General features: G+C 40.4%; 1 protein-coding gene across 1 annotated transcript in view; it reads right to left on the reverse strand.

The window, feature by feature from the left end:
- Positions 1 to 16,754, reverse strand: part of cdk14 (cyclin dependent kinase 14) — a 142,249-nt gene that overhangs the window by 30,305 nt on the left and 95,190 nt on the right. Inside the window, exons 9-10 of the mRNA XM_079165135.1 lie at positions 9,881 to 10,001; positions 4,321 to 4,414 (exon numbers count right to left, since the gene is read on the reverse strand). Coding sequence (XP_079021261.1) covers positions 4,321 to 4,414; positions 9,881 to 10,001 — 215 coding nt within the window. The remainder of the gene's footprint in view (positions 1 to 4,320; positions 4,415 to 9,880; positions 10,002 to 16,754) is intronic.

The following is a 16,754-nucleotide window of genomic DNA, read 5'->3' on the forward strand; positions in this document are numbered from 1 at the left end:
GGAGCGTTAAATTGGCAGACGTGTGCAGCGTTAGCAGTGTAGAGGGAGCTGAGCCGGAAGGCAAAGCTCTCGATTTACCAGTCCATCTACGTTCCGACCCACACCTCTGGTCATGAGGTTTGGGTAGTGACCGAAAGAACGAGATTGTGGATACAAGCAGCCAAAATGAGCTTCCCCCATAGGCCTTAGCGATAGGGGGAGGAGATCAGAAATCCGGAGGGAACTCAGAGTTGAGGCTCCGCTTCTTTGTGTTGAAAGAGGCCAGGTGAGGTAGTTTGGGCATCTGATCAGGATGCCTCTTGGACACCTCCCTTGGATATCTGGAATACCCTGCTTAGCCTGCTGCCCCTGATAGGCAGAAGATAATGGATGGATGGATGGAACCCTGTGATGCAGAATGACAATAAATGATCCTTGAATACTATCACAGTCCCCGTAAGGACCCTGCAATGAGCAACAGCACCTTTCAAGAGCTCTTGTTTCTCACAAGAATGCAAACGGCCCATTACGCTGAAGGTTTGGCTGACATGAGAAAAACCCCAGGCCACCGTGTGACATTCCAGCTCTGAGGACGTTGTGTTCAATGTGCCGACTCAACTCCTGGCAGGGTGCCTCTCTAACAGTGATGGAGGCTGACCTTTCCTCTTCCTCTCTTCAAACAACATGGCCTTTAAGATGCTTCTGACTCCACATAATTCATCGATGGTGCCCTTCACATGAGTCTCTGAGGCTGTGCATCCAAACTCTGACCGATTCTGACAGCCCACACAAGGCCACAGAACAGGCAGGACAGATGGAAATGCCAACATCAGGCTTACTCTGACAGGTAGGCTGGTACTGTGATCACACTTTGCCTCGCCAAACCTCACACCTCTGTATTTCCATAGTCATCCATCTCTTTGACTTCTAGCTGACAGCTGAATACAAACTAACAGAAACACAGCATGTGATTTGGATGAGAAATAGCAAAGGCTCAGTTTGGCCCATCAGTATTTTGGTGATGGAATATAATGATAGAGTTATGTTATAAACAAAGAAATATAAATATAGCTGAAATACGAAAGAAAGTGCAGTTAATGTGTTAATGGAAGTTAGGTTTATATAACATCTGAAATCTTATTATTATTATGCAGAGGTAAGTTGACAGTGACAGCACCTGAAATGATGGCATTTATTCCTCATAGCACCAAAAAAACACAATCTCAGTAATTACAGACAGGGTTGAACGTAAAAATAAATGTAAATTCTAATATTTAAAGCTACTACGCACTATGAATTTTTTTTAGCCAGTTGCTGCTGGAGAATGAGCTGAAGGAGGAATTTATTCCTCAAAGCACAAAAAAAGCCTGATCTCTGTAAGTACAGATTAAGTCAAATGTCAACAGACTTACGTACGTAGGGAGGTACTGATGGGACGTATGGATGGATGTACCGATGTACAACAGGAAAATATAAAGCTTCTGGCCAGAGTGGAGGTGTAGGTATGAATGTGGTTAAGCAGATTGTAGGTAAAGCAGTCAGCATTGATCTACAAATGAATTCCCAAAAGTGACATGTCATGCAGCACTTGCACCTTGTTCCTTAAAAAAGGGCCCTAAATGTTAAACAGCACTGTTCTGGAAAGAGATGTGGGAAGAACACAATACTGTTTACTATGTATCTCTAGCCTTAAAGTCTCTTTGTGTAGAATTAATCATGTGTAAAGAACATTTTCAGTGAAAATTGGTACAGTCCTTGTGGATCTGAATGGATCTACCAGATGTTCTCTGTCACGTTTTCAAGGCTCTTTGTTTAGCCTGCGTACAGTAGATATTATCTGCGCACATTCAATTCTTCAGTGGACCTCCATGATGGCGCCAGAACGTAAAAAATTAAAAGATTTCGGACCAAACTGAAGAGCCTCTGTAGGGAAGCAGTGTGCAGCTGAGCCCCATCATCAGCCTGGCCAGCGGCCATCCCACTGTCGGACCTCTTTATCCAATCATGTTGTGTCTTTGTGTCTGAGAGGGGCTGCAGCCTCTTACAGATGTGTGCAGGAAGCCCCGCCTTTCCCTTTCGGCATAAAAGACAATCGATAAGAAGCATTTTTCTTCCTCTCCTCCTGCTCGGTTTACGTGCTCTGTGAGAGAACTGCTGCCTGTGGCGCTTCCTCTACCTCACCTCATCCCTTCATCCAAAAATCCATCCCATCTCTCAGATGTGTATCTTTAGCCTTCAGCCCAGAGGCCAAACATCCTTTGTCTCCATACTTGACTTCAGACCCTTTCATACTCTCATCTCTGTAATTTTATACATTAATTATTCAGGGCCTTCCAGCCTATGAATATAAATCCATTATGTCTGCCCTGCTACACTCTGCTTCAATTAAGAGATTGGGGATGAAATGATACGGGGGGGGGGGGGGGGAATGGCAGATCGGGCAATTGAAGGACTCGTGAGACCTCCCTTCACTTTAAAATATATTCACGCCATCCTACAATTCAATGCAGAGATACGTACAATATTTATACGGTATGCAACTACTTAAAGGCTCCTGTGCTATTGTTCAGCTGTCTAGAACCCAAGCCTTGTTCCTGTGGTTCATGTTGACTTAAAAACATCATAGAATTCCTACTATTTTTTCTTTGTGCATTTACGCTGCAAACCCTGTGTTCCATCTCATTTAGGGTGGCACTGCATGAAAATACACGAGACTCCGCATGTCAGCTTAGGTAGGAATCAAAGAGGTGAGCTGCATTTGTGTTAAAAAAGGGTTCTTCCTGAAGGGCTGAACCATGAAGATAAATAAACCATAAAAAAATATCTTCTCAAGTCGATTAAACGCTCGCATTACAAAGAGGCAAATCAGAGTGAACATGTTAAACTCTTGATTTGGATACAGTTGTGATACCAGCATTGTTTAGGACTGTTTCCTTCATGTTTGAGTGTGGCCTTCTAAAGTGAAATGAATGATGTACAGTCATATTTCTCAAAACCTGTTTGCCTGCTAAAAATCAGGCCTGGGTAAAGGGGTGAGCGATATATATTTTTTAACACAAAAAACGGGCAGCGAGCGGTGAACAGCTGTGTTTATGTGGCGTCACTTCCTTCTGTACAGACTACAGGTTCCATGCTTCACCTACATTTCTCGGGGTCCTAAGGCCCTCCATGTACAGCTTCTTATCACCCTCTATGTACCAACGTACATTTATAACAAATACCACACATATTACGGTAATCAGCGTTGCATATGTGTCCGACCAAAATACCAAAAAAAGCAAAAAAGAAATGATTCATTTAAATTATTTTTTTTGAATTTTCAAAGTGTTTTTGTTTGGAATATGCATAATAAGCATATCATTTAGTTATTGCTACTGAGAATTGAACACACATAAAAATATGACGTAGATAAGTTTGCAGTTTTCAAGAAGTATATTTCAAATTATATCTCTTACACACATGAAGATAAAGTTGTGAACACTGAATATCTATTATCAGAATCATTATAACTGTATTATAACTGCTACTGTGTAAAGGGAATACTGCTGTTAAAAAGCACCTTATTTGTTTAAAGTGTTTGTAAACCAAATGTTATTGCACTTTTGTTCATATAGCAGTACTTTTAAAATAAAAGTGCGCAATACACTACTTTTTAATTCATTATTGAACTTTGAGCATAACAATGCGATTAATCGCGATTACAAATTGTAATCGTTGCCCAACACTAAAAAAAATAGTAACTAAAGTTACTATGGTAATTAAACACCACACCAAATTCACTAAACATGGATCAGTTATTTTCCAAAAACCACATGACCCACTCTGCACATCGGCATGAATTAGATCCACCACACAGCACCATCTAAAAGAACATGTTAAAGCCGTTTGGCCTCTTACTCCTGTTATTTTCTTCTTCCAGAACACCAGGAGCCAATGTGAGTTTTCATCCAAACTAAATTATGACTGATGTGTTTGTGCTCTTAGTATACAGCATAAAATAGATGGATCGTGTTAATATGATGTATTATAATCCAGAACAGGGTCAAGATGTAGAAGTCCTTTCACATTATCCAATTCTTAATGGCAAAGTTTGTGTGTTCGTAGGTAAGTGGGTTATTTTGTAAAATGACCAAAAAGTATTAGTATTCCTCAAAGTGAGGTATCATCACTGAACCTCAGTTATTCTATTTACATCTTTATCAACACTCATAATCCTGCTGTTGTTGGACTGAAAGAAAGGAGAAGTAGGAGCACGGCTGTATAGGCTGCAGAGTAGGAACACATACTGTACTCATACACATACAGTGCACACACTTAGACACTGCAGTACCAGCGACTCACCAGGAATATCCTCTCCAGCTGGTCCTGGATGTCCTTCATCCCTGGAAAGGCAGCCACTCCTTGGATCATCTCAATGAAAATGCAGCCCACTCCCCTTGAAGAGAGAGCGATACACGATAAATAACAGCACAATCATTGCAATCACTGGAAACCACTGTGCTTCATCATAGGTTTTACAAATAAATAGAAGTGTTTATATGTACAGATATTGGATAGTAAACAGGAGAGGTGGATCACCATAATCCAAACCTGTTAAAGTTAATTGTATGCCATATCATAAAATGTGTGAGGATGTATTTATATTCATAAGTACGTATATTTGTATACATTCATACACACAGCAGACGGCAAAGCCTTGATCTTGTCACCTGAAGAAGGGTTATGGTGGGATCTTCTATCTTGGTTTCTGTTGCTACGGTTAATAAAAGCCGTCAGTATTGTCGTCAGTATTTCATACACATATTTGAAACAAAATCCAGTTTTTTTATATTCGAGAAAGATTTAAATATCGTTATCAAAGGTTTGTTGTTAGAAATACAAAAATTGAATTCTACGAAAATGTGTTAAGAATTTAACTTTTGAGGAATTATGTTATTCACTAGTTACAAAGTGCATAGTACGAATGTCATTTTCCTTTTTCTAATTCTGTTTAAAGCATTGCTGGCTCACACTACATAATACGTGTCCACAGCATTGTGTTTTAACACTTTATTCTGTTATTCTCACTCCAGCCAGCTCTTAACATGTATGTAGTTGTCTGCTCTGTTTCCTCTGCCACATGAATACCTTAACCACAGAATAAGTCGTTTGCAATAACTCCTAGAACGACACGTGACCATTTTAATCATTGTTGTGAATGGAATTTCTCAGTTATGTTTAAGCAGCAAAACCTTGTTACCTACGTATGTGAAGCCGTTACGTAGATAACGTTGTTACGGTATACAGAACTTATATAACGTGTTGACTTTTGGTTTCACACGTGACACAAACAGCTACTCCTGGCTAAAAGTCAGTATTTGTTTAACCCATCCTTCCAACCCGACCTCCTCTCTACACAATCTTTGACCGTCTTTAGGGCGGGGCTACCTTGTGATTGACAGGTTGCTACCATGGCATTGTCCTGTCATGGAGATGTCTGTGTTTTCCATATTTGAACTTAAACCCTTTCACTGTGTTTTCACTTCATGAAATTTAATCGTAATATTTTGTTTGTCTTAAAAATGTCTTATTCAGCGTTCGGTTGTACTTAGCTCCACCCTCTCGTGTACATTTTGGTTCCAAAATAACCAACAAATGCAGAACTTGAACTGAAAACTGTAGTCCCAACCAATGAGGGATAAAGTGCTGACTACATCCACTTCTAGTCCAGGGTTTTTATAATACGTCATCTGACTTTCTCCTTTGCTCCCATCATAATTACTACAGCCACTAGATGTCGCCTCCTAAAAACAATGTTGTAATAAGCCGCTTGCACAGACAGCCTTCATTTCTACCTCCCTGACCATTTGCCTGATACTCAGATTGCCTACATGCCTGCCCTGTCTTTTACGTTTGACTATTTTGACTCATTGCTTGGTTTTGAGGCAGCAACCTCCGGTTCTGTTCTGCCAAGTGAACCCGATGCGAAAGTGTCTTAAAACTTGCATTCTCTCTACTGACCAGCAGGAGGCGACTCCTCTGGTTGCAAAAAGTCTGATTGTATAGAAGTCTATGAGAAAATGACCCTACTTCTCACTTGAGTTATTAAACATTGTAAACATGAGTTTATGGTCTCAATTTCTAGTTTTAAGTTCTCTTCAATACAGCATGATGTTCATTTAGTAAATGATGGTCCATTTAGAGTCAAACAGACCATAAAGCAGGGGATGCTTTAGGGCGGGCTTACTGTGATCTGCATTCTAATTATGGTAATTTCTGTTCATTGGTTGTGAAAAAAACATCATGGCATTGACTCTGATTGACAGCTGTGTGGGAACAGTAAAAATAGTGCGGTCTTCCATCACGTCTCACGCTCCTCAAGGATGGCAGCCTGTAACCTGTAGGCTGCTGTGATGGATGCTTCTCATGGCAGGAAAACAGATCTGCACAACCTTTTGGTCCTGCAAGAGATGCTTCTTTATGGAAGACTGCTTCCTAAGTGACCAGGGGTGAGTGTGTGTGTGTGTGTATGTCTGTGTCTGTGTGTGTATGCGTCGCAGGGTGACTCTCAGTGGGATGGAAAACCACCCTGTAGATTGCCCACCTGCAAATACCCTTAAAGCAGACACACTCTCCTTCTGCCTCCCAGACCCCCAAAGCCCCCGGCTGTTTTTTAATTGGATCTTGGAGAATGCAGCTGGGGTTCTTGGGACGTCCCTGCTGACCATCCAGACAGAAGGGGTCACCAAGGCTCAACTTAGAGTCCAACATCACTATTGTTGGAGGGAAGCCTCAGAGGAAAGGGACACTAGGGGGGGGGCAGACACTTCCACCTCTGGGGCATCCTCATTTTCCATTTCCTGTTCGGGCCTTTTGCTGCAGTTCTGCTCAACTTGAATTAAAATCTTATCTTTCAATGCGAGGAAAAGACCAGATCATGAATCACATATTACTTTACATCTCTGTATCAGAGTCAAATGTTAAAATTCTGGAGAGATTGCGTCACTCTAAACAACATTTTTACAGGAACAAAGGAGGAGAGTAATCATTTTTTATTAAAAAGCATAATCTGTGTTGTTCTGTTTGTCTTGTCTTGTTTAGTCATGTTGCCGTATTCCTGTTTTTAGTATGCATGCTACAATAGGCCAATTTTGAAATATTATCAACAATGAAATTATCTTAAATGGATCTCAAACATGTCTCAAAGCTCTGCTATCAGTGCAACATCACTAACTAGTAAAGACATGTCCAGTTTTACAATATCTAATAAATAGGGTTTGATTAAAAAATAAATGAAACAAATGTCACAAAATTGCTCTCAATTTAAATTACACAATCAATGTATTGATAACTTGTACTAGCTGGATTGTTAATTTTCTATTTTCTGCTGTTTGTAGAACATGTATTGATCTGCAGCTAAACACGCTGCAACCTCTGGTTCTGACGAGTGAATCCGATGCGGAAGTGTCTTCAAGAGAGAAGTAGAGTCATTTAGAGTTCTATAGAACGTCCCCTGATGGTTAGTAGAAATAATGCAAGTTTGATTTATTACCACAGTAAACATTGTAAACATGAGTTTATGGTCTCAATCTCTAGTTTCAAGTCTTCTTCAAAACAGCATGATGTTCATTTAGTAAATGATGGTCCATTTAGAGTCAAACAGACCATAAAGAGTATGCTTTAGGGCGGGGCTACTATGATTGACAGGTAGCTGCCGCTACCAGAGCTGTATACGGCGTCTGTATGTCACACCTCCCCATTCCAAATATGAAAACTTCTGTTCATCGGTTGCAAAAAACAACACGGCAACGGACGTATTCCAAGATGGCAACGGCTAAATTGCCAAACTCGAAGCTTCAAAACGGCAGTCCACAAACTAATGGGTGACGTCACGATGCCTACGTCCACTTCTTATAAGTTTATGCAGCTAAAACATAATTCTGTGAGTTGTCCAGTATAAAAGATCTTTATGTTTTTTACGCTCAGCCAAAGATGGTTTCTTTGATAAAATATCAAAGATCCATATTGAGAATCATGTAATATCTTCATTAATGACAGCTAAATTGATATTTTTCTCAACAGAAAACTAGCTAAGATTATTTGGATGCCTTTGGAAAATTTAAAATGTAAATTGCAATGTTGATCAGTAAAAGTTCACCAATCACTCCCACCTATTTAAATTGGTTTCATGCTACGTGGCTGGAGGAAAAGATGTCAGTGGCTATTGTTGCTCTCTAGGCTGCTAGGAGTCCATTCAAATGTTTATCAAATTGTATTTAGTTTGACACATAACAAACCCATTCACACTCCCAACACTTCAAATACCACCTCTTGGTCAGGGCTGTCTGATAGCATCTGATGCATGCAGGCACCTTTGAGTGTTTGTATGAGACACACCAGACGATCAAGTAACTCCAGTGTAAACCCAACCACGTCATTATTAGACGCTGAGAGCAACTGACGCAGTAAAAAGAGCTAGAAAGTCACTCAGGAGACCACAGTTCCTGTCCGGTGTGTATCTAATTTTACAGCAGTTTTATTACGTAAAAAACATATTTATCTTAACTCTGTCTTTTACTCAACCTTACCAAGTATTTTTGTTGCTTACCATACAACTAAGTAAACCTACATTGGAGGTTTGTGTATGAAGTGTAATTCATTCGCCATTGTTCACGTTGTATAATGGACTATGTCAGTTTAGTGGTATTCAATGGTCTACTTGTGCAAATGTTAATGTATTCTGCTACATGTGAGTTTGTTGATCGATAGCCGATGCTGCCTAATTAATGCCCTGTGTTATTGTCACATCGAATGAACACGTGCACCAAAACGTCAGCTTGTTCCATTATCCAACTTTTACAATAAAAATTGAGTAAAGGAAGTCAAGAGTCGGAAACAAAGACAGCTCGCCTTCAAAGTAAAGGTTGCGTGTTTTTAAACGTGTTTGCTTTGTTGTTTATTAACAATAATAATAACATATAAAACATACTTTCACTCTTCAATTTGCTTTACTTTTATGGAATTACAGAGCTTTTCTACCTGTGTCTGCTGCCTGTTGCCATCATGGTAACATGGATTTCAGGCCAGCCAATCAGCTCCATTCCATCTTTAAACTCTATTTCAGACTCTTTTGTAATCTGTTATCAAGTAGTACTAATCATTATTACTGCAGCTTCCTTGTTACATTTGATTGATTCAGTATAGGCTATACAGATACACTGCACACATATAAAGCAAAATGAAGTTGTGCAATAACTTTATGAGAAACACGTTAGATCTGCTGGTTCTATGACCTCAGTGTTTGTCCTCAAATGCATGTGTCAAAGCTTGTCAAAGCACAACAGGTTTCTTGCAATATAGTCTTTTAAAATGGTCAATACACTGTAGTTAATAAACAGGTTCTGGGCTTCATTAAACAACTTTTAATGAACAATGAATTGCTCCTGAATAAACTCGCCTTTTCATATTCAGATCCTGTAAGAAAAAGCACTAATATCACGCTGTAAGAGTTACTTTCCAGATTATACTTGTTTTACTGAAGTAACATATCCAACGCAGTTTTTTCACAGTGTGATATTAGCGTGATGGTTTGTAGCATAGGGCCACTGACCAAGTGGAGGTATTTGACAAGTTGGGAGTAAAAATGTGTTGCCATATCTGTAGCGCCATCTGTGAGTTTAATACATGTGAGTGTTATCCTGCCTCTCCAGATCCACACTGTCAGTGGGAGGAGGGATACAGGAGTTGAAGGGTGACCAAGAAATTAAGATACACAACAAATCTACAGTATACTACAGGGAACACACCTTCGGGTTAGGAGGAGCTAATTGTAAGTGGGTTTTAATGGGTTTTGTGTGGAAAAATGTAGATCTCAATGGAATAAATCAACAATACATTATCACAAGGGGTTAGGAGTGCTCACCACATGTCCAGGCAGGTGGAGTAGTCCGTGGATCCCAGCAGGACATCTGGAGGCCGGTACCAGAGGGTCACCACCTCATTGGAGTAGGTATGGCTGGGGACCGACTTGGCCCTGGCCAGGCCTGAGGGGAGCAACACAACAACACTCAGAAATCATTATCATTGACTGACCTTCACCATGCTCCTGAAAACAAAGAACCACACTGGAGAGTGGCAGCACTCACTGTAATAGGCTTCTAAATGGAATGCCCTGTGTGGGCAAATTGAGTCAGTGTTGCATACTGTTCGAATTAGGATACAGAAAGGAAATGCAAGGCAGACAACGTAACAGCTCAGATTTGGCAACAATTAAAAAAAAATGTAAAAACAGAAAAATGTGTTTGCAACAATATAGCATCAGAACATAGTAAGAAAAAGAGGCTATACGTCTTGAGAGGCTACCATGTTCTACCCTGCATGAAATGTTGGTTGGTTGGAATAAATCAAATAGTAACATTTATGTTGTTTTAGTAAACGGGTTTAAAAATGGGGAGAAGAAAGATCTCAAAATCTATGTTGTCACCATTAAAGTATGCCAAATGAGCTATTACCAGTTCCTGTTTGTAATGTACAGTCACTTATCACTGGATTACGTGTGAAGATTCTCAGGCCACTTCTGCAGTGAGTACTAAGCATATTTCTGGACTGTTTCTGAATAGTAATAATGATATGTAAGCCACACTTTTGTCAGGTCTGTGTTCAGATTTAAGGTTAGTAGGAGTGCGATGTCTCATGCACTCAGGGTCATATTCTTTCTGGTGACTGGTTTAACCATACTACAAGAGCTAACTTCCTGTTTTTAGAACACCGCTATGCAGCTGTCCCTTTTCCTCATACAGTTTTGCGTAAAGTTTCTCCCTCCTGTGCCTTCCCCTTCAAGTCTGTCCTGCTCGCATGCACCTCAACCTTTAAAAAAAACCTGCACTCGAGTCATCTAGGGGTCATTTTAAAGCAAGGATTTGGATGAAATTTGGATTTATTAGCTCTCAAGACTAATGTCAGCTAAGTGGAGCATTATTCACTTTCTAGCAAACGAGCTGGACAACCCACGCCCAGAACTCTGATTGATTGAAGAAAAAACTGTCCGCAGTCTGTTTTATTTCAGCACTGTGAAAACACTGTTTTTCCTTCATACTAGTCTCTAAATCAGAAGCTATTTTCCACTGCTGGGGTTTGGAAAGTTCCAAGTCGTTTACAGCAAAAGAGCAAAGTTCAGCATTGTGAAGTGAAAATGTATCACAGTGTATTATCCAATGAAGAGGTTGGCTGTGCTCTCTCGGTTAGGAAATTACAATTGCTATTATTTACATTCCGATGCAGTCTGTCGACTCGAACTAATCACTAATGGGTGTGATGTCACATTGTAGTGCACTTTCAGCTAGTGTTAAGTTGCTCATTAAAAGGGTAACAATGACATTCATCTTTTTTTTCATTATGAGAAGGAGTAATACCCAATCCCTTCTTTAGACCGTACACACAGGACACAGAGACACCATAGACTGTCAGATTTTCCAAATCATTGATGCTTGTCTGACTTGATAGTTGACACATCATCTCATTCAGTTCTTGAGAGCTTTCAATATTCAATGTGCAGCCTACTTCTCGGTTTCCATTGTTAAGTCATTGGAGCGATCAACCTCCACTTAGCAAACCTGACTTCTGTACATTCAACCGCAAGAAGCCCGAGATTGCCCTTTCAAATAGAAATCATGATGGAAGACCTTTGAGGCTTCGTTGAGAAACAGAGTGACGTCGTGAATATCAGTGAGATGAACCCAAAGGTTTCCATTGAGTGAATCGGACATCGGACAATTTATAAATGGTGATACTACAGATAACTACCTTTATACATGTAATTTCAAATCATCATAAGGCTTTAGGAGAACCAGAAAAAAGTGCTTCCCCAGGGTTTTTATGGTAAATTCATGCACGTCAGACACGTCTAACCCTGTTCTAGCATTTATCTAGTCGCTGACACAACCCCAGTTGGTAAGATAAGTATCCGGTGACAGTGCTCCCATGGCTGCTAATGGTAGAGCAGAGTGCAGATGCAGCAAGCTTTAATGAGGCTGATGGTATTACCTCTTTGTCTCTTCCCAAGTGGTCGGAAGGCTTAATTAAAGCATTTAGCTTGGTAAAAAAAGGACTTCCTGCCCTGCTGCCAGTCCCCTGAGTGTGGGAGGAAGAGGAGGAGAGGGGAGAATAAATGAGAAGGAGGAAGTATTTAACATGTTCTCGCGTTGGAAGGAAGAAAGGGGTTTGATCATGGCCAAGCTCTGCAATGTCCACACACTGTTCTAATGCAGAATAGACGCCGTCTGCTCGCTCACACTCAGATGCTATTATTTCCCCTGCAGGCGCAGTGTGTGTGAACCGCTTATTACTGCACTCATCATAGAAGAAGGTGTAGTAATAGGAGGCTGGCCTGTTTGTTACATGGAGAGGTGGAAAGGTATTTTACAGAGTAAACTGGCCTTGTATCCAGGATTTCTTCTTATTTCGTCAGCGCTCACTGATTTCTGGGATTCACCAATGTTTCCTTCATGTTGTTTCTATCTTAGGGAAGAGAAAACTTAACAAGTGGTTGAGAGCATTCTAACCAAATAAGAAAACATCTTGTTTTCACAGTCCACAGATATTCCAACGCAAGGAAACATAAGTTTGAAATTTGAGGAACAGGCATGAATTGATTTTTAAATGTTTTAGGGTATTTGTATTAATTGGATTATCAAAGAAATTGGTCCATTGATCCCAATTAAGAATATAAAAACCCTTGGATGATATTATGTGCATTCAGCTTCTGAATGGTTTACATACTGCTCTTCCATGATTTTTGATTCTCCTGTAACATAGTACTGACGCTCTGCAGAATCACGTTTCCATTATTTAAGTTAATTTAACATTCGTCTCAATTTCACTGCTGCTGGAGTTCTGTTTTTTCTTACAGCCTTATTTTTTGGTGGCATCTCTCCAATTTTTGGGAGTATATTTGCACACAGCCCAACACCTGGCCTTATTTAGTGTTTCAGGGGTGTTACCTATACTAGTAACAAACAATCAGCCACACACTTCCAATTTAAGATCAACTGAGTTGAGGTGTTCACCTGGTAAGAGCACATTTGGTGGGTTAAGAACGTTTGGTGCATCTGGAGTAGATTTCTCTAATTTTTTTTTCTCTTAACAGAATATTAAGAGAAAATATAAGAGAAATTTACGAGGATGTTTCTGCTTAAGGTCCACCGTTTGTAGACCAGAATCTGGTCTGTCACATCCTCTGACCTGACTTTCTAACTCTCCTCTTGACCTGTGCAGTACCTATACTGCAGCTAAACTTAAACACAATTTCTCTGGTGCTGTCCTTTGTTATGGAACTGTCCATGTGTAAATGTCAAAAATAAAACGTCATTACAAAGTGGATCACAAAATGGCAGTAGTGTACTCATACCTTCCAGCCATTGGATGCATGAAGCTGATAACAATCTATAAAAACATGATTTGCTCATTTCCACTGTGACTATGCACCCTCACCAAAAGCCTTATGAGCAGCAGTCTCTGCCCTGAACTGGGTCTCTCATGCTGGATTTAAAACTTGAACCCCAACCGTGGATGGGACTCTGATCTTTAGGTTAAAATACAGTAGCCTTCTGTGCATTAAAACCGACCCACACTCAGCACCACAAAAAGATGTCATGTCACAGGTCTGACATCAATTCCCAATTCCCAAACAGAATGCATCAGTGTTTTGCTGGACCTGGAGCCCGCTGCGGCAGCGGCTGGACCTGGAGCAAAACTAATTCAGTCCTTGCTTGCTACTGGCTTGTACATTCATCCTGACCTTAGTTAGCTTTTCCTCCTCCATCTCATGCTTCACAACAACATGTTTCCCACCCACAGACAGCTCGGAGGTGACCAGAATTTCAGCTCACTGTGTTCATGTGCTACCATATGGACCGCACTTCCCTTTACTGGGTAAAAATACTTTTATTTACAGGTGACAATTTATAACAGCTAACCATGTTTTACTTGTTTAAATGTATTGCTTCTTGTTAGCTGTTAGCTCACCATGGTGTATGTAAAGGAAGAGTGTAAGGTGTTAGCATCCCTTGGCAAATAGAGATGTGTTCCAATCACAGTCTGTATATATATACAGTATATATAAGAAGTGGAATTAGTCACTTTGATGTCACCCATTGGTTTGTGGACAACCATTCTGAAGCCTTGAGTTTGGCATTTTGGATGACGCTATCTTGGTTTTTTGAACCAGAAGTGACCATACTGGCTATACATACCATTAAGCCTTTAATGTAATTCAAACAAATAAGTAGTCAAATTTCATTTCGACTGTAAAGTTTTAACATTTGCTTTGCCGTTTGGATCACATTGCACAGTGTTCTATTGGTAAGTTAGCAGCAACATGATGGTGGTGTGGAAGTCACCTAGCCCTGACCTGGCCCCTAAAAACCCCACGGGTCCAACTGCAGAGGAGGGTACTATACTTCAAAGCCCTGCCCTATGGCTTCATAAACATACACTGTCACACACACACACCTTCAGCCACCTTCATCTGTTGCATCCTGTCCAGGTAACTACTGGGATGAAGGTCAACGGTGAATTATACATCACTATCTCACGCACAGCACCGGGGATCACAAAGTATACAGGGGAGGAGATGGGCTGGAGGAAGCAGAAGGAAGAGAGAATGAACAAAGAGAAGAATGAAAATAGTATCTGTCGCCACAGGAAACAGCCCACTTTTCTTTTGAAGTTCATTTGGATTTTAAAAGCTGTTTGCAGCTTCAGCCTGCTTCTCCTCTTCCTCCCTAACATGCAGCAGATTGAGAGATGTACTGCATCCTGCCAGAAGCGATTTAAGACACTGTAGGAAATATTTCCACAGGGGACAATAATAACTTCTTCAATACAATTTTAACATATTTTCCCGAACAAATCGGTGGTATTCCATCAAACCAGGCTACAGTACCAGTGTAACCGAAATAGAGGGAGCTACATGCAGCTTTCTTCACTTTGCCCTACCATAGCACTGATATGAGCTGCACTGTTTCTGATGGAATTCTAGACAGAGCTGTTAGATGTTTGTCAATGTGAGAGCCCTATACAAATGTACATCTAATTAAAAAGCAAAGCAGTTTGATTTATATCGCCCTGCTGTGTGTCAATTCTGGATTGTATGTAAATGGTAATACTGCCACATACGCATAGGCATGATGGTACAGAACCAGGCAACTTCACTGTGACGACACGACTCGATCAGTCACTGAAGTGTTTCCAGTACGTTACTCCACCAGAACCACAAATTGTGTGTAACAATCCGGAGGTTTGAGATGTATACTGCAACTTTGTCCATATTAAAGCTGCTGAGCCTTTTCACACACTATACAAAAGGTCTGGAAGATTTAAACACTTCTGTGAATAATTGTTGGGAGAATGTTGAAACATTTTTGATCATTAATTTATTTTTCGATACATTTAAATCTAAAAATGATTTATCACACAAATGATTGCAGCACTGGCCCCATACTGGTGGTGTATTGGTTCGTCACAAAGAAATAGACACCCTTTTACATCTTACATTAAAAGATGTTTTGTTTCGTGTGATGGGATTGCAATTGGATAGTTCTTGACCAAATGGAAGTGCAGGTGTAAATGCACCCAAAACGCATTAAGTGTGATCTGAAGTCACCTCTAGACGTGTTCAGGGATGCACTGTGAACACATTGAACACATGTAAATGTGTTTTCCATCCGAATACAACATGTGGGTAGTAGTGATGCGCCCGTCGACCCACAACCATCAGGAACATACCAGAAAATCAGCGGGTCAGAAAGTGAAAGCAATGTTCCTAAATAAATTATTAACTTACAGAGACATTACGTGCAATAATTTAACTTCCCATTTTCTCCCCTCTCTCTGTAACTCTCTCTCTCTCTCTCTCTCTCTCTGTTTCTCAAACATACACAGAAATGGCTGCTGCATTCAGTCCTCATCTCAGTCCTCATCTCAGTCCTCATCTCAGTCCTCATCTCAGTCCTCATCTCAGTCCTCATCTCAGTCCAAACAATTGTACTACTATAATGCATAATGTTGGAGTTTTGCAGGTCAGCTGGTTGATTAACACATATTCTTGTGGGTCGGGCATCACTAGTGGGTAGAAATACATAAATCGCTCACTCGACCCGTTCGGCTGTTTGAGCTGGACAGAGCGATCGGATCTTACTCTGGAGACACGTATTAATACCAGGTGTAAATGTAGACATGTTTAATCATAGCTAGAAATAATGTGGATACGAGACACATTTCAATGCAAGGTGTAAATGGGTCATAGATAAAGTTGAGACAGTTGGCTGCGCACAGAATTTCCTTTGGCAGTTTTTCTGCTGCAATCGCTCAGCTGAAAATACACACATCTAATATGGATGAGGAACCAAAGCAGGTAAACACTGCTCTGCTCGGCTGCTCAGTGGAAAACAACACCGCGTTATATTTTCTACTGAACTGAACTGACAAATAAGATAATCAGCTGCCGTCTAGTTATATCACCAACTATTTTATTTCTTAGATATAACCTTCGACCCCAAGGCTTTCTTTACTTCTGTTTATTTTACAATTGTTCTGTTGAATACGCAGGCCTAATTATCACGGTTTTAATAGATTTTTACATACACACACACAGCACTTTTGCAGATGGTGTGATAAAACTCTCAGGTTTGGTCAGAAAAACACACAGACACATCAGTGTCTGAATCAAACTTGAGCTGTTTGATTCAGCTAAAGTTAAAAAAACAAACAGTTACACACACACACACACACACACACAC

Source organism: Pholis gunnellus (genome assembly GCF_910591455.1).
Source record: "Pholis gunnellus genome assembly, chromosome: 8".
Lineage (NCBI taxonomy): Eukaryota > Metazoa > Chordata > Actinopteri > Perciformes > Pholidae > Pholis > Pholis gunnellus.